The sequence below is a fragment of the Anomaloglossus baeobatrachus genome, chromosome 12, assembly GCF_048569485.1.
Source record: "Anomaloglossus baeobatrachus isolate aAnoBae1 chromosome 12, aAnoBae1.hap1, whole genome shotgun sequence".
Lineage (NCBI taxonomy): Eukaryota > Metazoa > Chordata > Amphibia > Anura > Aromobatidae > Anomaloglossus > Anomaloglossus baeobatrachus.
Window position 1 is genome coordinate 88,805,333 of NC_134364.1, and position 19,255 is coordinate 88,824,587.

At 46.2% G+C, this 19,255-nt stretch overlaps 1 protein-coding gene across 1 annotated transcript in view; it reads left to right on the forward strand.

Annotated features, from left to right (window-relative positions):
• Positions 1 to 19,255, forward strand: part of LOC142257920 (NACHT, LRR and PYD domains-containing protein 12-like) — a 90,315-nt gene that overhangs the window by 14,742 nt on the left and 56,318 nt on the right. Inside the window, exon 4 of the mRNA XM_075330210.1 lies at positions 6,546 to 6,611. Within this exon, the coding sequence (XP_075186325.1) occupies positions 6,546 to 6,611 (66 nt within the window). The remainder of the gene's footprint in view (positions 1 to 6,545; positions 6,612 to 19,255) is intronic.

Here is a 19,255-nt window from a genome sequence, read left to right on the forward strand (position 1 = left end):
GCCGGCTCACCACAGCAGCCAGCGGTGATTAACTCTTCATGATTTAGAACATAGTGGTACGTCTTCGGTCGTGAAGGGGTTAAATGTGTTTTAATGGGATTTTATGTGACATATCAACATAAAGTAGCAAATATTTGTGAAGTGTAAAGCAAATTATACATGATTTAATAAATATATAAAAAATATAAATCTGAAAATGATATACATTTGTATTAAATCCCCCAGAGTCAATACTTTTTAGGACCACCTTTCTTTATTGTTTGGGGTCAGTCTCTCCAGCTTTGCAATCTAGAGTAGACATTTTCCTTTCTTCTTTGCACACGAGCTTTAGCTCAGTGAGAATGGATAAAGGCATCAGTGATCAGCAGCTTTCATGTCTTGTCACAGATTCTCGGTGGATTTGGGTCTGAATTGTGACAGGACCATTCACATACATGACTATGCTCTAATCTAAACCCTCCATTGTAGTTCTGGCACTATGCTTAGGGTCATTGTCCTGCTGGAAGGTGAATCTACACCCCAGTCTCAACTCTTTGTAGCCTCTAACAAGTTTTCCTTAAGAATTGCCCTCTATTTAGCTCCATACATCTTCACATCACCTCTAACCAGCTGAGCAGCCACCACCATGTGTGACGATGTGAATGGTGTTTTCAGGTTGATAGGCAGTGTTACTTTTCCACCACACATAATGTTTTACATTTAGCCCAAAAAGGGCTTCTTTGTTCTCATTTGACTAGAGACCCTTCTTCCACATGCTCACTATGTGCCCTACATGGATTTTTGCAAACTGTAAATGGGACTTCTTATGATTTTGCTACGATTAATAGGTGTTGTGAAAATTCCCCAACTCAGTGATTGGGAAGTGCTTAGCTGGCAGTTGGATGAATAACATCTGTCCAACCTGGAGTTGGGGGAGCTGGGGCATACTGAGCTGTCGATGTTATGAGTGACAGCTCCGTAATCCAATCTTATACTGGGAGGTGATGGATTTCTGCAGGTGTTCTCTGTTGCTAGTGACTGCCCAGCTACTTAGCTGAGTAGTTTATTCCAGGACACTGCCAGTCTTATGCGGGCGTCAGACGGGACGATCTATCGTGCGATTGCACGAGCGATCGTACCCGCCCCCGTCGTTTGTGCATCACGGGCAATTAGTTGCCCGTGTCGTACAAAGTCGTTAACCCCCCCGTCACACGTACTTACCTCCCAGGCGATGTCGCTGTGGGCGGCGAACATCCTCTTCCTGAAGGGGAGGGACGTTTGGCGTCAAAGCGACGTCACACGGCAGCCGGCCACTAGAAGCGGAGGGGCGGAGATGAGCGGGACGTAAACATCCCGCCCACCTCCTTCCTTCCGTATTGCCGGCGGGATGCAGGTAAGCTCTGTTCGTCGTTCCCGGGGTGTCACATGGAGCGACGTGTGCTGCCACGGGAACGATGAACAATCTGACGGACGATTTTTTAAAAGTGAGCGACGTGTCAATGATGAACGAGAAGGTGCGTATTTCTGCTCGTTCACCGCTGTCTCACGCTACAATATATCAGATGATGCCGGATGTGCGTCACTACCGACGTGACCCCGATGACATATCGCCCGATATATCATACCGTGTGACGCCCGCATTAGCCTTCTGTTCAGAGGTGCTTTTTGACCTTAATTTTCTGTGCTCTGTAGGTCGATCTATTGCTGTCAACACTCTGACCTCATTTGAGAATCCCTTTTTATTGTCCCTTTACCCTAATTCGCTATTCTCCAGGTATTCTGACTTCGGACTGTGACCTGACTATACCTCTGTCTATACCATTAATCTTGATATGCTCTCCTGGAACCTGATGCCGGAACGTTTGACTATCCCACCCAGCTACTTTTGTGTGTAGTGACTAGCATCAGAATTTGCTTCTGGACAGATTCTCTCCCCTGAGCTGTGATCTCAGCAGTTCTTCCACAGTAACCATGGACCTCTGGACTGCTTCTCTAATTAGTGCTTTCCTTCTTGGGATGTCAGTTTTGGTGGATGGTTGGTAGGTTTACAGTTGTTCCGTACCACTTCCATTTTTGGATGATAGATTGAGCAGTGCTCTGTGAGATGTTTAGAGCTTGGGCTATTAATTTACAGTATATCTCAACTTTACTTCTCCACGTCAGTATTCTGACCTATCTGGGGTGTTCCTTGGTTTTCATGATGTTGTTTGATCCCTAATGTTCTCAAACAAACTTCTGAGGCCTTCACAGAACAACTGTAGTTATACTGAGAAGAAATTACAACCAGGTGGACTTAATTTACTAATTAAGTGACTTCTGGATTCAATTGGTCACTCAAGATTTTATTTCAGGGTATCAGACTACATGGAGCTGAATGCAAATACACATCATAATTTTCAAATTTATATTTTTAGAACACCATGTATCATTTCCTTTACACTTCACAAAAAGTTGCCAATTAGTGTAAGTATATTATATAAAATCCCAATAAAATAAATTTAAATTTGTGGGTGTAACATGAAAAAATGTGGAAAAATTCATGACTTGTGGTATGAATGTTTTTCAAGACTCTGTAGTATGTACACTTCAACACACATGTATACACAACACTGCTGAAAGGACAGCGCATACTCATTGTTCTGCTTCATACAAATACATTATTGCTGCATACACACAACACACACAGCTATGATGCAAACTACACAAAGTGAATACATTAGCACATTTTGAGATTCCTTCCAGATCACATGACTTGGCAGCGTCCCGTCAGGTTCTGTTTAGTTTTTTCTGTTGCCCTGCACTGATCAGACAGATCAGTGCAGGGCAGGCGTACATAGAGCCACACCTGTATATAGTACGCTCAGTGATTAAGAAGTAAAACTGTTTATGGTGGAATAGTACCAGCACAAAGTTGTAAAAAATGTTTTAATATATTTAGTACAAAAAGGCATAAAAGCAAGAGGGTAAGTGAATAAATAAATATATAACCTGTGCAAGAGATGTACAAGTAATGTGTCTCTGGCCCAACATAGCCCAATCGTGGTTGAGACTAAGGGCCACTTTTGGCCAGAAACGTGTTACCTGTACCTGTCTTGCACTGGTTATATATTTTATCCACTTGCCTTCTTGCTTTTATGCCTTTTTGTACTTCATAAATTCAAATTTTTTTACAGATTTGTGCTGGTGCTTTTTATACTTTTGGATTGTCCATATACAGTGCCTACAAGTAGTATTCAACCCCCTGCAGATTTAGCAGGTTTGATAAGATGCAAATAAGTTAAGGTCCAGTCACACTAAGCAACTTACCAGCGATCCCAACAACGATAGGGATCGCTGGTAAGTTGCTAGGAGGTTGCTGGTGAGATGTCACACTGTGACGCTCCAGCGATCCCACCAGCAACCTGACCTAGCAGGGATCGCTGGAGCGTCGCTACACAAGTTGCTGGTGAGCTCACCAGCAACCAGTGACAAGCCCCCAGCGCCGCGTGGAAGATGCTGCGCTTGGTAACTAAGGTAAATATCGGGTAACCAACCCGATATTTACCTTAGTTACCACCGCTCAGAGCTACACGTGCAGAGAGCAGGGAGCAGCGCACACTGAGCGCTGGCTCCCTGCTCTCCTAGTTACAGCACACATCGGGTTAATTACCCGATGTGTGCTGCAGCTAAATGTGCACAGAGCAGGGAGCAGCGCACAATGCTTAGCGCTGGCTCCTTGCTCTCCTAGTTACAGCACACATCGGGTTAATTAACCCGATGTGTGCTGCAGCTAAATGTGCACAGAGCAGGGAGCAGCGCACAATGCTTAGCGCTGGCTCCTTGCTCTCCTAGTTACAGCACACATCGGGTTAATTAACCCGATGTGTGCTGCAGCTACATGTGCACAGAGCAGGAGCCGGCACTGACAGTGAGAGCGGCGGAGGCTAGTAACAAAGGTAAATATCGGGTAACCAAGGACAGGGCTTCTTGGTTACCCGATGTTTACATTGGTTACCAGCGTCCGCAGAAGCCGGCTCCTGCTGCCTGCACATTTAGTTGTTGCTGTCTCGCTGTCACACACAGCGATATGTGCTTCACAGCGGGACAGCAACAACTAAAAAATGGCCCAGGACATTCAGCAACAACCAACGACCTCACAGCAGGGGCCAGGTTGTTGCTGGATGTCACATACAGCGACATCGCTAGCAACGTCACAAAAGTTGTTCGTTAGCAGCGATGTTGCTAGCGATGTTGCTTAGTGTGACGGGGCCTTTAGAGCCTGCAAACTTCAAACAAGAGCAGGATTTATTAACAGATGCATAAATCTTACAAACCAACAAGTTATGTTGCTCAGTTAAATTTTAATAAATTTTCAACATAAAAGTGTGGGTCAATTATTATTCAACCCCTAGGTTTAATATTTTGTGGAATAACCCTTGTTTGCAATTACAGCTAATAATCGTCTTTTATAAGACCTGATCAGGCCAGCACAGGTCTCTGGAGTTATCTTGGCCCACTCCTCCATGCAGATCTTCTCCAAGTTATCTAGGTTCTTTGGGTGTCTCATGTGGACTTTAATCTTGAGCTCCTTCCACAAGTTTTCAATTGGGTTAAGGTCAGGAGACTGACTAGGCCACTGCAACACCTTGATTTTTTCCCTCTTGAACCAGGCCTTGGTTTTCTTGGCTGTGTGCTTTGGGTCATTGTCTTGTTGGAAGATGAAATGACAACCCATCTTAAGATCCTTGATGGAGGAGCGGAGGTTCTTGGCCAAAATCTCCAGGTAGGCCGTGCTATCCATCTTCCCATGGATGCGGACCAGATGGCCAGGCCCCTTGGCTGAGAAACAGCCCCACAGCACGATGCTGCCACCACCATGCCTTACTGTAGGGATGGTATTCTTGGGGTCGTATGCAGTGCCATCCAGTCTCCAAACGTCACGTGTGTGGTTGGCACCAAAGATCTCGATCTTGGTCTCATCAGACCAGAGAACCTTGAACCAGTCTGTCTCAGAGTCCTCCAAGTGATCATGAGCAAACTGCAGGCGAGCCTTGACATGACGCTTTGAAAGTAAAGGTACCTTACGGGCTCGTCTGGAACGGAGACCATTGCGGTGGAGTACGCTACTTATGGTATTGACTGAAACCAATGTCCCCACTGCCATGAGATCTTCCCGGAGCTCCTTCCTTGTTGTCCTTGGGTTAGCCTTGACTCTTTGGACAAGCCTGGCCTCGGCACTGGTGGAAACTTTCAAAGGCTGTCCAGGACGTGGAAGGCTAACAGTAGTTCCATAAGCCTTCCACTTCCGGATGATGCTCCCAACAGTGGAGACAGGTAGGCCCAACTCCTTGGAAAGGGTTTTGTACCCCTTGCCAGCCTTGTGACCCTCCACGATCTTGTCTCTGATGGCCTTGGAATGCTGCTTTGTCTTTCCCATGTTGACCAAGTATGAGTGCTGTTCACAAGTTTGGGGAGGGTCTTAATTAGTCAGAAAAGGCTGGAAAAAGAGATAATTAATCCAAACATGTGAAGCTCATTGTTCTTTGTGCCTGACATACTTCTTAATACTTTAGGGGAACCAAACAGAATTCTGGTGGTTTGAGGGGTTGAATAATAAATGACCCTCTGAATAAACTTTTCACCATTTAAAAAAAAAAAAAACAAATAAAGAAATAACATTCTTTTCTGCTGCAGTGCATTTCACACTTTCAGGCTGATCTACAGTCTAAATGTCACAATGCCAAGTTAATTCCGAATGTGTAAACCTGCAGGGGGTTGAATACTACTTGTAGGCACTGTAGCTGCTCTGCACAGTGCACTTTATCAGGTGAGTTGAAATGCCATTCTCTATGTATATGGTTGAATGCCACAAGGCCAATGAAGCAAAATTCACTTCCCTGTAGCCATAAACATAGCACAGATAATATTGTAAGAGAATTTTTGGACATAATTAGCTAAGTGTCTACTCAGTCTTGGCATCCTTGAGATAAAACAACACCAAGTGATTATATTAGAATCGTCATTTACACCACGTCCAAGGCACTGTCTATGTAGTGAAACTGAAATGACAAAGAAGGGGGGGGGCACAAATGGTGTCTTATCCAGTGGTACCACAAAGATGCACTAACTTAGTGCGGTTATGTTATAGACAGAACTACTATAACCACGTGTTAAAGAAGGCTGCTGCAGAACCCAAGAAGATGGCGTTGGAGGAGATGGAAGAAAAGGGATAATCCGTGCTGCCAGTAAAAGATCACTGAAGATCAATGGGAATTAAGACATCTGATTTTATTGTTCGATGCGTTTCGGAGCTGTATGACTCCTTCTTCAGGAACAAAATCAATAATGTGCATTATTGATTTTTTGTTCCTGAAGAAGTCATACAACTCGAAACGCATCGAACAATAAAATCAGATGTCTTAATCCCCATTGATATTCAGTGATCTTTTTCTGGCAGCACGGATTATCCCTTTTCTTCCATCTCCTCCAGGGCACAGTCTAATTCTCATATTTATTTTAACCTTGTATATCCAACACTGATAATCTGTATATGATAGAAAACATCCAAATTGTTCATATTTTATTAGGTGACACTCTGGTGGATGAAATGCTACACGATGAACTTGGGCATCAACTTTCCCCAGATTTGAGCGGTAAGTGGATTAACTTCTTATACTAAAACATTCAGTCTGTTGTTCAGATGTTATACTCAATAAATTCTGTGTCACATTCAGGCCTCCTTCCCACATCCATGTAAAAAATGCATGCGTTGCATGGTCCGTTTTGGACATCCTTATGGCCATCCGTGTGTGTCATCCATGTGTCATCCGTGTACCAACTGTATGTCCATGTGACATCTGTGTGACACATGGCAGAAAAAAAAACAGATGGTACTGAAATCAATGGGTTTTTTTATGTGTAAAATATGTGCAAAGCTTGAAAAATAAAATTGTAGATAATGCTGGATAGATAGATAGATAGATAGATAGATAGAAGATAGAAGATAGACAGATACGTAGCTTGTACAGTTATTTAGCAGAATTAATAAATAATTTTTGACAAAAAATTACGTGGGGTCCACATTAATTTCCCTAACCTTCAGTTACAGCAGCCCTCACCTGTCAGCTATCCCTTGACTGGTTTTGTAAAATAGAGGGGAACCCAAGCTGATTGTTTTTCATTATTTGAAAAAATAATTTAAAAAAAAATGGCATGGGTGGGATCTCCCCATTTTTTCAAAACCAGCAAGGGACAGCAGGCAGCTGGGGGCTGGTATTATTAGGGTGGGAAGGGCCATGGCTATTTGGCCCTTCCCAGCCTAAAAATAGCAGCTTGCACTTGCCCCAGAAGTGGTGATCCATTAGATGCGGTAATTCTGTGTCACGGGTGACAGACAGTCCTGTGGTGTCCGGCTATAGAAGGTTGTAGTGTTTGGCTACACAAACTGCTCTCTGACCTTCCATTATTCATGCTTGGTGTATATTGTACCTTATGTATAACTGTGCTTGGGGGTTTATCTCTTTAGCACCCTGCGGAGTTCCTCACCCTTTCAGCTGTTTTCATCAGCACTTCCCTTTCTGTACTTAAAAAGCGTCATTCCCTTCTGGTTTGTGCTGGTGATAGGTTTAATACCCTTTACAAGTGTTCAGTGCAAGTGTACCACCCCGTGCTCGGCAGCAGCCAAGCCGCTCATATCCGGCCCTTCTGGTAGGTGGCTCGAGGGTCTCCGAACCCGGGGGCCTCACTGTCACTTGAAATGTAAGGGGGAGGTGATGGGATGGTGGGTGTAGGATGTAGATGTACGGGCTGGGCTGTACGGAGTTCGTGATGCCACCCACGGTGTGTGGTGATATTGGACACCACTGCTGCGGTTACGGGGCACCCGGGGGAGGTGTTGGGCAGTAAGTTGTTAACCCCTCCGTGGGCAGGGATGGTGGCCCTTGGACCCATTGGAAGCTTGGCGGTGCAGGGAGATTGGCGACCGGAGGGTGCTGATGTACTCACTATTAGTAAAGACACGAGTCTCTGGTACACCAAGGTGATGGTGGTCGGTGCCCGCAGCCGGCTGCGCTCTGGTTCCCCCACCCGGCTGGTGGTCTCTGTCTTTTTCCTGCACCTTTTAGAATGGTGGACTGCCTGTGCTTGCAACTCCAGGAGTCCGCTCCCGGCTTGTGATCACCTAAGGAGCCCTTCCCCGCAGACGCTGGCCCGTGGGATCTCTGAGCCGTGGCAGTGGCCTTTTATCCCCCTCGGTGGGCTGTTGTCTTCAGTCTGGACTTTGGGTGAGACAGGACCTAGAGTCCTGGCCTCAATCAGTTAATTAACTAGTCCCCAGTGGTTGCTGGACCTAGCTTCAGGGTCTGATTACCCCCCTCTGGTGCTCCGGTTTCCGAGTCAGTTCCCCGGGTCGGTAGCGGCAGGCCACTACCCTGCTCCTGTCCACCTCTGTTCCACCGAGCCGTCTTCCCGGCTCCTGCAGACGATACCGCCATCTGCCTCCTAGCCAAAGGCACCAGGGCTCCTACTCTGGCACCTGTCAGTTTTCCTCAGGCCCTGTCACTGGCCTGATCTCCACTCTCCTTGAACTCTGACAGTCTTTTGTCTATTTTCCCGCCCCAGGCTGTCTGAACTCCTTGGTGGGTGTCTTCCAACCGCCTGGTTCCGACCCCTGGTGTGTCCATCAAGCCCTGAGGGAGGTGATTAGGGTTTAAATGTTTGGCTGTGTGTTACCTGTGAGGGAAGGGTGTAGTGCAGGGCCCTATCTGTGACTACCTGACTTACGGCCAGGGCGTCACACAAGCAGTCGGGTTGCATACATCTGGAGAAACTTTGTTGTTGATGCAGTTCCTCTCCCTGAGCCATCTGCAGATAAGTTATTCATTCACTCCCCCTGTTTGTATTCCCTGTGTGTTTTAGTGCTTAGTGGGTTTGACTAAGCGCTCATCCCATCTGTTCCCTACCTAGGGCCTATTTTAGGGTCAGGTATCCAGCTCGGCGCATAGGTGCGGAACCTATCTAGGGTGTTGAGGGAAGCTAGGGGCCAGCAGTAGGTTTGGTCAGGGATCACCATCTCCCCCTTCCCTGGGCTCAGGGTTTCTTTTCCCTTTCGTTGTTTGTTTGGTATTTTACCGTACCTAGCGTGACATTCTGGTCCTCTACCTGGCTCTTCCCATTGCCCTGGTGCAGTGAATAATGGAATAATTTGTGGAGTTGATGCCAACTGTGATTTGACAGCTGGCATCAACCTCTGGTATTTGTAATGAGTGGGAATTTAGCAGACACTCCTGTTACTAATTTGTAAATAACTTGTAAATGGTCAAAAATGTCAGACTAGTCAGATCTCAGTGGCGTAAAGATGAATAAGTTGAAATTGAAAAAGGTCAGCTCCAAACTAAAGTAGAGTAGCAAGGACTTATAAAAAGTCCCAGTTGCTGTCAGTGGAATGTTGGCCACACTAAAAGACCTTCCATGGACAGGCTTTGCCGTAGTCACTCTATCTACTAGATCCCAAGGTTACTCTGGATTTCAATATTTAACCTGTATACCGGGATCAGGACTTGTACAGGGAGCCCTTCAGTTGTTGCTATCTGCTGGAGCACAATAACAGATGATACTCAAAAAGCTGAGTAAATGTAAAGAGGTTAGAAACAAGGAGAAAATCATAAATCATTAGATTAGTTAAAACATGACCCAAGGTCAGTTACAGGAATAAAGCTGGATAAGTAGAGATACAGGAGTGAACCAGGCTAAGTGGACCCTATAACTGGCAACTGAAGGCAGGAAGCTTGTGGTTTATTTAGTGAGAGCGCCACAGAATGGAGTTAACATGTCAGCCAACTTTAGGGATCAGCCCCAAGCTGCATACTTCGATGGCATCACATGTCGCAGAATATCATCCAGAACGACTGTATTATCAACTGCAGGAAAGGCACGGTGCCGCCTGTTGACAGACGCAAAGGCAGAGGGCACAGACATGCTGTGTAAAGGCCCCTTTACACACTGAGACTTTCTAGTGATCCCACCAGCGATCCCAACCTGGCCGGGATCGCTACAAAGTCTCTGATGAGTCGCTGGTGAGCTGTCAAACAGGCAGACCTGGCCAACGACGCAACAGCGATCCGGACCTGCAGAACGACCTAGCTAGTCATTGGGGACGTTGTAAAGCAGCTTTTTGAAAGGGAAGTCGCTAACGAAGTCGCTGTAAAGTCCCCTTTACACACTGAGACATTCTAGCGATCATGCTGCACAGCGGGAAACAAAGGACCAAAGAATGGTCCTGAATGATTTGTAGCGATCAGCAACTTCACAGCAGGGGCCGGGTCGCTGATGTGTTTCACACACTGCAATGTCGCTGGGGAGGTCGCTATTACGTCACAAAACCGGTGACGTTACAGCAATGTCGTTTCCGATGTTGCAGTCTGTAAAGCCACCTTAACACTGGAAGTCTCAAACACCAAAGTCTCAGTCACAATAGAGTATGTTACACTTTTCACACTTTCTCTTTCCACGTACACTGGAATTTTGCCTGTGGAGAAATCTAAAATATATTCATAAAAATGCCATTTTTCACCCATTCCCTACAAAATTGAGAAAAAAACATTCTCTAAAGACAAGTCTTTAAATACACAAATATTTTTCAGGATCTATGCCCACAGTGCATTTGGAATGCGGACACTTTAAAAACCTCCTGAAAAAGCAAAAAAATAAATGCTCAAAAGAATAAATATCAATTTTTATATAAATTAAAAAATCCCTATTTAAGTGTAGGCAGTAAACAACCATAAAAGGGATCATGACTCAGATAAAATAGTATATTAAAATAACATACTTTATTGAAAATATTTAAACCAATGTAATAAAATTATTGCCAATTGAGAAAAATGTATGGACAAGGATTTAACCCTCTAGCAGCAAATTAACAGGTACAAAAGTGCTAATAGTGCGATGTGGACCATGTATTCCACCAATCGGATAGGGCTAACGACAATGAGCTAACAAGCAAATGGATACAAATGGATGCAGTAAGCAATTATATTATGCAATATGGTAGACCCAATATTATAAAATGCCATTTATTGTGCCAATATTGATTATGTGAAAAATAGGTATATGTTAAACAAATATCCTGGTGTAATGATGACAAGATTGCCCTATTTCGCCAATTATTAATAAACCCTATTGGGATTAATGAGGTTTCGTAATACACCTGTGTCGCCCAGGGAAGGGGGGTACTCTGTCCCAGGCGGTTGTAAATGGGAATGTCACTTTAGGTGGCCGTTGCCCGGTCCCGTGCCCTGGGGACGCTTAATAAAAGGAGGTATTTACAGGGGGTGATAGAGTTAATGTTCATGACGCCACCTGCGGGTTGCAGTTAAGAATGAAGAACCGCCGCTGCTCAACGTGCGTACTCCCAGGGATAGTGATAGTGGCAGCTATGGTGGTAGGCCCTCCGCAGGTAGGGCTGTGCCTGGGAGATGTATGATGTATAATGATGGAGACCACACCAGGTTAACTTTAACAGTCTCTACTCACATGGACCCTTGGCTTGCTGGTTCCGGTCCCAGGAGTATCAGTGCCAATGTAGTGACCCAGGTTGCTCTATCCCCGTCACTCTCTGTAGATTGAGTCCCCGTAGCGTGGAGCATTTGGGAACCCCGACTGTCCCTTTTGGGGTAGTCTCCTTCTCTGTACGGCGGGCAGTGCGGACCCTGCGGGGAGCTAAGTGTCCGAACCCCGATCCTAGTTTACTGCTGATCGCCCCCGGATTATTTGGTTCGATGAAGTCCGTGAAGGTGTCCTCACCGTGCAGGTATTTATCAAACCATTTGAAACTTGACATTTGACCTAGGGCACTGTGCCTCTTGCGTACTCCGGTCCCAACGGTATCCCGGTACCCATCCTGGCAACCTCTCTCCTGTGCCCCTGGGGTCACCGTTACACGGACCCAGCTCAGGCACGTCTGCACACCTCTCCTGTGTGCTTCTCACTCCTCTCACTGCCACTGACTCCCTGACCCCTCCCACCAGGCTGGCTATACCCAGGGACTCGTTCCCATGGCGACCATCCCCTTACATGGTTAACCCTTTATGCCCAGTGTGGAGAAGAGAATTAGGATTTAGATGTGTGTTGGTGGAATCGGCACTGGTACACCACGTCCCAGGGGATAGGTCCTGCATCCCCTAGAGGATGCAGTTCCTTGTAGTGCCCTGAGGCTATCAGGGGCGCTACACACCCATGAACAAACTACCTTCGTGGATGGTCCTGTGGTCCTGCATGCTGCCAACCCCAACGCGTGTTTTGTGCGTAAAGACTTCTTCAGGGGGAGCTAATGAGAGGTGATGTGCTGTGGACCTTTTATATATGTGCGTGCTATGTAATACCATGTGGTGTATAGATGGCATAGGAACCGGATGTAGCGGCGCATGAGTCACCTAACCGCTGTTATGTCATGTGACTTCCGATCGCCAGTGATGGTACGCACGACAAACATCACCGTAATGGAAACATACGGCACTGCATGTCAGCATGCAGAAGTTCCGGCGGTCTTGGAAGCCAGCGGTGGGTTAGTGTGCTAATGCGCACCTCCGAGAACCCAACGTGCTAATGTTAAGGAAATCATATGTGGTCAACAAAGATTGCCATATTTTTCTCAATTGGCAATAATTTGTTTATATTGGTTTTAATATTTTCAATAAAGTCTGTTATTTTTTTTTTTTCAAAACATTTTTTATTGATTTTTCAAATTTGTAAAAACATGACAAATATCATTGCAAAAGAAGAACATTCGTCTGACAAAATATGACATAGAGGTGGGTGATACCCCAATTTGGAGTTCCATGCTGCTGTTCGATTTAAGATAGTATACAGTAACATTAAACCAAAACAGAGGTAATGAAATATAATATAACATATGCAATACAATTCGTTAAATCTCTGTGTCGTCCCTGAATGATTTCAATTTTGCTAGCGTGCCTTGTTATTCCCAACCGTCTCGTCTCCCCCTCCCGCCAGAGCCCCCTCCTAGGTGATTCTCAGTTTAACCAGGCTGTCCTGGATATTGCTCAGGATATACCACTCCGAGTGAACAAAAGGTGCCATCAGGTTAATTATTTCTCCCTGTGTGAATTGGCTTTCAATAAAATGTCTCCATCTCACAAAAAACTTGGCTGTCAACCCATCTTTATCCCTCTCCGCTTCTAGTTTTTCCAACTTCAGAAGGTTGTGTAGTTCAACCATAACCTCCTTTATGGATGGGCCCTCCCTTTGAATCCAGTGTTTTAAGATGCAACGCTTAGCTATCATGGCTATGTCACGCGTTATTGCGTATTTCCTCTTTTCCTGCGTGCTCTGTCCTCCTCCTACTCCTCCCTCAAAGGAGTGGAAAATCCACACCATTAAGTCTAGATTGCTGAAAATTCCTCATGTTGACTGGGCAAACAGTCTGACTTGGTTCCAGAACCTAACGATTGTCTCACATTCCCATAGCCCATGCAGCATATCCGTTTTCTCTTTTTGACACTTAGGACACCACCTATCCCTACCTGGTATGTTGAAACCCATAATGGCCCTATGTAGAATTCTGAATTGAGTGTCTCTCCATCTCTCATTGGTAATATGTTTCCGCACTTGTACCCATCCTCTCAGTATATCATCTACCACTTCTTCCATTCCCAATTGTTTCCCCCACGCTGTTAAAGTCCGACTATCCTCCCGTGAAATAAGCACCCCCCTTAGCGATCGATAAATTTTAGAGACATTTACACTTGTTACATCACATTCCAGTAACTCATCAATCGAACTTCTATTCAACTCTCTTCCAACCACACCCAGGTCTCCTATTATTCCATGTTTCAATTGTTCATATTGGATGATATGTGAGCTATTAAGGTTGTACTTATCCAACACTTCCCGACCTGTCATCCACCTCCTGTGCTCCACATTCATAACATCTATCATTCTCCTGACTCCCCTCTCTTTCCATCTAGTGAATAGCTTGTTTTCTCGTCCCAGGGAAACATTGGGGAATGCCCAGGGGTTCAAGTACTTGGACACTTTCCATGAGAGCCCTAGTTTTTTCCTTACCGACCTCCATGTTAGCATGGTGTCTCGGAATATAATTGAGTTCCTTATGTGCCCTTCAACCCTGGATAGTGGGGAGTGCAGAATGGACGTCAGATCCCACGGTGACGCATATTTAGTTTCCATCGCATGATCTGAGTGCCTACTCGTTCCTCTCACCCAATCAATTACATGCCTCATGATACATACAAGATTATACCCTTGGACATCTGGAAAGTTTAGACCTCCCTCCTCTGCTGACTTCATCAGCATACGCAGCTTTATTCTGGGTTTCCTTCCCCTCCACACAAATTCTGTATACGCGGAGTTGAGCTTATTCACATCCTTTAGTTTTAGCAATAGCGGGATCGTCTGGAAGGGATACTGCAGCCTAGGAAAGCTCATCATTTTTATCAGGTGGCATCTTGCCAGTAATGGAAGTGGCAGACCTTTCCATCCCTTTAATTGAACTATAATTTTCCTGATTAGTGGTCCATAGTTCAAGTTATAGATTGTTTCCACCGATCTTCCTATATGCACTCCCAGGTATTTAATTGAAGATTGTGCTATAGGAATTCCACATAGACAGCCATCCCTTATTTGTCCCCCCATTGTCCCATGATGCCCCTTTAGGAACATGATCTCGCACTTTTTTTTGTTCAGTTTTAAACCGGAGAATGAACCAAATTTTTCAATCAAGGCAAGAGTCTGTGGCAAATCCGCATCGGGGTCCCCCATATAAAGTATGATGTCATCAGCAAAAAGCGCTGTCTTTACCTCTGAACCCCTTATCTTGATTCCTTTAAAGCTATTTTGTCCCTGTAGTATTCTTGACAACGGCTCGATTGCCATGTTGAATAAAAGAGGAGATAATGGGCAACCCTGTCTTGTTCCCTTCATCAAAGGGAACACGTCTGATAGAAAGCCCGGAGTGTGTACCCTAGCTCCCGAGTTGGCATAAAGGTTTCTAATGTAAAGTCTCATCTTGCCTACAATCCCTATGGCCTCCATTACCCTGTCTAACCACCTCCAATTTACATTATCAAACGCTTTTTCTGCGTCAAGTGTAACTAGGGCAGGTCTAGCCCCTCCCTCAGTGAGACCCAGTCTAACCGCGTCTACCACTAGAATTGTCTTTCGGATATTGGTAACGACATTTCTCCCCTTAATAAACCCCACCTGGTGGTTCGTAATGATCCTAGGTAAGATCTCGGCCAGTCTATTAGCTATGATCTTGGACATAATTTTTAAATCCTGATTTATGAGCGATATAGGTCTATAACTAAAGGGATCATCTAGGTCATTGGTTCCCTTGGGGAGTAATTTAATATATGCTATGTTGGAATTTTTGGGTATTTCCGCCCCTCCCAGGAAAGCATTAAAGACTGAGGTTAGATCCGGAGAGATCAGATCCTTCAGAGCCTTATAGAATTCACTGTTAAAACCGTCAGGTCCCGGTGCCTTGTTGGTGTTAAGCTCCCCAATTGTTCTCGTCACCTCCTCTACTGTGATATCTGCGTTTAAGGCACTCAAATCTTCCTCCATCAAGCTAGGCATTTGGGCTTGTCTTAGCCACTCTGCCTCGTCAGTCATGTCGTTATTCCCTGACCCATATAGTTTTCTATAGTAATCTCCCAGCAATTTATTAATGTCTTTAGGATCCATAGTCACCACTCCCCCCTTTGTTTTCAGTTTAGAGATCACTGTCATTTTTCTGCTGCCCCTTGCTAGATTGGCCAATATCCTCCCCGCCTTATTGCCAAACCTATGTAAGTCAACCTCCTTGTGTGACCAGAATAGTTGTTCCTTTTTTTTGGCCCATTCGTCAAATCCCTCTTTTGCCTCCAGCCATCTGCCTTTTGTCATGGGAGTAGAGATGAGCGAACCGGTCGCGGTTCGGCTCGAGGCGGTTCGCCGAACGGAGCTCCCGTTCGAGTTTGGTTCGTCGAACGTTCGACGAACCGAACTCGAACTGCATAGGAAACAATGGCAGGCAATCCCAAACACATAAAAACACCTAGAAAACACCCTCAAAGATGTCCAAAAGGTGATAAACAACTCACAACACAACACAAACACATGGGAAAGTGACAAGGACATATACTCATGCGAAAACAAAAGAGCTGGACAAGGAAAAAGAGGAGGACACACAGATATATGAGTATATGCAAGGAAACATCGATGCCATTACTGTGCATCTTGAGCCCTGCTCATTTTAGGCTTCCAATCTAGATAAATTGCCTGAAATTGCCACGTACGCCTTGGGGATCTTGTCGTGTCCTGCAGCCAGCGTTCTCTTGGAACCTGTCTTCAGTGCTGCTGGGGGTCTGCTGGCAGATAAGCACACGCGTCTGTCCACTGACAATGTGGACATGGCTCTCAGAGGACTTTTCTTCCCCTGGGTCAGCCAGGGGGATGGGAAAGGCACGCGTATTTTTGAGAGTGCTTCATGCAAAGCATCTGTTTCATTTTGAAAAGGGGGATCAAGTGATGCCAGTCAAGTGGGGGGTGTGTGTGGCCCAATTAGTGGAAACGAGGGAGACTGTGGTTGGAGTCCCCTCGCTGTGTTTCTAAAAGAACCAAGATGAACAAGTCATGGCTCTCAGAGGACTTTTCTTCCCCTGGGTCAGCCAGGGGACGGGAAAGGCACACGTATTTTTGAGAGTGCTTCATGCAAAGCATCGGTTTCATTTTGAAAAGGGGGATCAAGTGATGCCAGTCAAGTGGGGTGTGTGTGGCCCAATTAGTGGAAACGAGGGAGACTGTGGTTGGAGTCCCCTCGCTGTGTTTCTAAAAGAACCAAGATGAACAAGTCATGGCTCTCAGAGGACTTTTCTTCCCCTGGGTCAGCCAGGGGACGGGAAAGGCACGCATATTTTTGAGAGTGCTTCATGCAAAGCATCTGTTTCATTTTGAAAAGGGGGATCAAGTGATGCCAGTCAAGTGGGGTGTGTGTGGCCCAATTAGTGGAAACGAGGGAGACTGTGGTTGGAGTCCCCTCGCTGTGTTTCTAAAAGAACCAAGATGAACAAGTCATGGCTCTCAGAGGACTTTTCTTCCCCTGGATCAGCCAGGGGACGGGAAAGGCATGCGTATTTTTGAGAGTGCTTCATGCAAAGCATCTGTTTCTTTTTCAAAAGGGGGGTCAACTGATGCCAGTCAAGTGGGGTGTGTGTGGCCCAATTAGTGGCAACGAGGGAGACTGTGGTTGGAGTCCCCTCGTTGTGTTTCTAAAAGAACCAAGATGAACAAGTCATGGCTCTCAGAGGACTTTTCTTCCCCTGGGTCAGCCAGGGGACGGGAAAGGCACGCGTATTTTTGAGAGTGCTTCATGCAAAGCATCTGTTTCATTTTGAAAAGGGGGATCAAGTGATGCCAGTCAAGTGGGGTGTGTGTGGCCCAATTAGTGGAAACGAGGGAGACTGTGGTTGGAGTCCCCTCGCTGTGTTTCTAAAAGAACCAAGATGAACAAGTCATGGCTCTCAGAGGACTTTTCTTCCCCTGGGTCAGCCAGGGGACGGGAAAGGCACGCATATTTTTGAGAGTGCTTCATGCAAAGCATCTGTTTCATTTTGAAAAGGGGGATCAAGTGATGCCAGTCAAGTGGGGTGTGTGTGGCCCAATTAGTGGAAACGAGGGAGACTGTGGTTGGAGTCCCCTCGCTGTGTTTCTAAAAGAACCAAGATGAACAAGTCATGGCTCTCAGGGGACTTTTCTTCCCCTGGGTCAGCCAGGGGACGGGAAAGGCACGCGTATTTTTGAGAGTGCTTCATGCAAAGCATCTGTTTCATTTTGAAAAGGGGGATCAAGTGATGCCAGTCAAGTGGGGTGTGTGTGGCCCAATTAGTGGAAACGAGGGAGACTGTGGTTGGAGTCCCCTCGCTGTGTTTCTAAAAGAACCAAGATGAACAAGTCATGGCTCTCAGAGGACTTTTCTTCCCCTGGGTCAGCCAGGGGACGGGAAAGGCACGCGTATTTTTGAGAGTGCTTCATGCAAAGCATCTGTTTCTTTTTCAAAAGGGGGGTCAACTGATGCCAGTCAAGTGGGGTGTGTGTGGCCCAATTAGTGGCAACGAGGGAGACTGTGGTTGGAGTCCCCTCGCTGTGTTTCTAAAAGAACCAAGATGAACAAGTCATGGCTCTCAGAGGACTTTTCTTCCCCTGGGTCAGCCAGGGGACGGGAAAGGCACGCGTATTTTTGAGAGTGCTTCATGCAAAGCATCTGTTTCATTTTGAAAAGGGGGATCAAGTGATGCCAGTCAAGTGGGGTGTGTGTGGCCCAATTAGTGGCAACGAGGGAGACTGTGGTTGGAGTCCCCTCGCTGTGTTTTACATGATTTTCGAAGGGCATGACATGCCTAAGAGGTTGAGTTTCATCATCTGCAACTTGTTGGCAACAGAAAGGCTGCCTTTACACCCTTTTGAGACCGAGGATTTTCGAGACCTTATGCCCATTGCAGTGCCCCAAGAGCCGATGGCCAGTCGTCACTCCTTCTCCAAGAAAGGCGTGCCCGCGCACACAACCTCACCGATTCCTTGAGAAACTCTGTGTGTGACAGGGTGCATTTCAACACAGATACTTGGACCAGTAAGCATGGACAGGGGAGTTACATGTTGCTGACTGGGCACTGGGTAACTATGGTGAGAGATGGAGAAGGGTTTGCTGTACAAGTCTTGCCGTCCCCACGACTTGTGTGTCAATCCTTCCTCTGTATGTACAAGTTCCTCCACTGCTTCTGCCTCCTCAACCTCGTGTGGATCCTCTACCTCGGCCCAAACCCTGTGTGGTCATGCCACCCTTCCTTGTAACTGCGCCCAAGGAATCCCACACACCTCCTTACTATGCTGGCAGCAGAGCTCAAGGCCATCAGGCGGTCAAATGTTTACTTTGAAATGTAGGGGAAATGTGAGAAACCGCTGAGGAATTGTGGACGGTTAGCTCTGGAGAGTGAGACCGAGTTTCATCAATGGTTGTCTCCACTCAACCAGCAGTCAGGGAAGGTCGGGTGTGACAATGATGCAAACCAGTCTGCGACCCTTCTTCAGGGCAATGTGACACACGTGCCTTGTATGGCTCACGTGTTGAACCTGGTTGTCCAGCAATTTTTAAAACACTATCCCGGCCTACATGGCCTTCTGCAGAGGGCACGGTGTAACGCCTGCCTGGATCGACACACTCAGATGGGCTGTAAAGGATAGGCTAGAGGCAAGCCACTCACCAAGCTGGACACCCAGAACC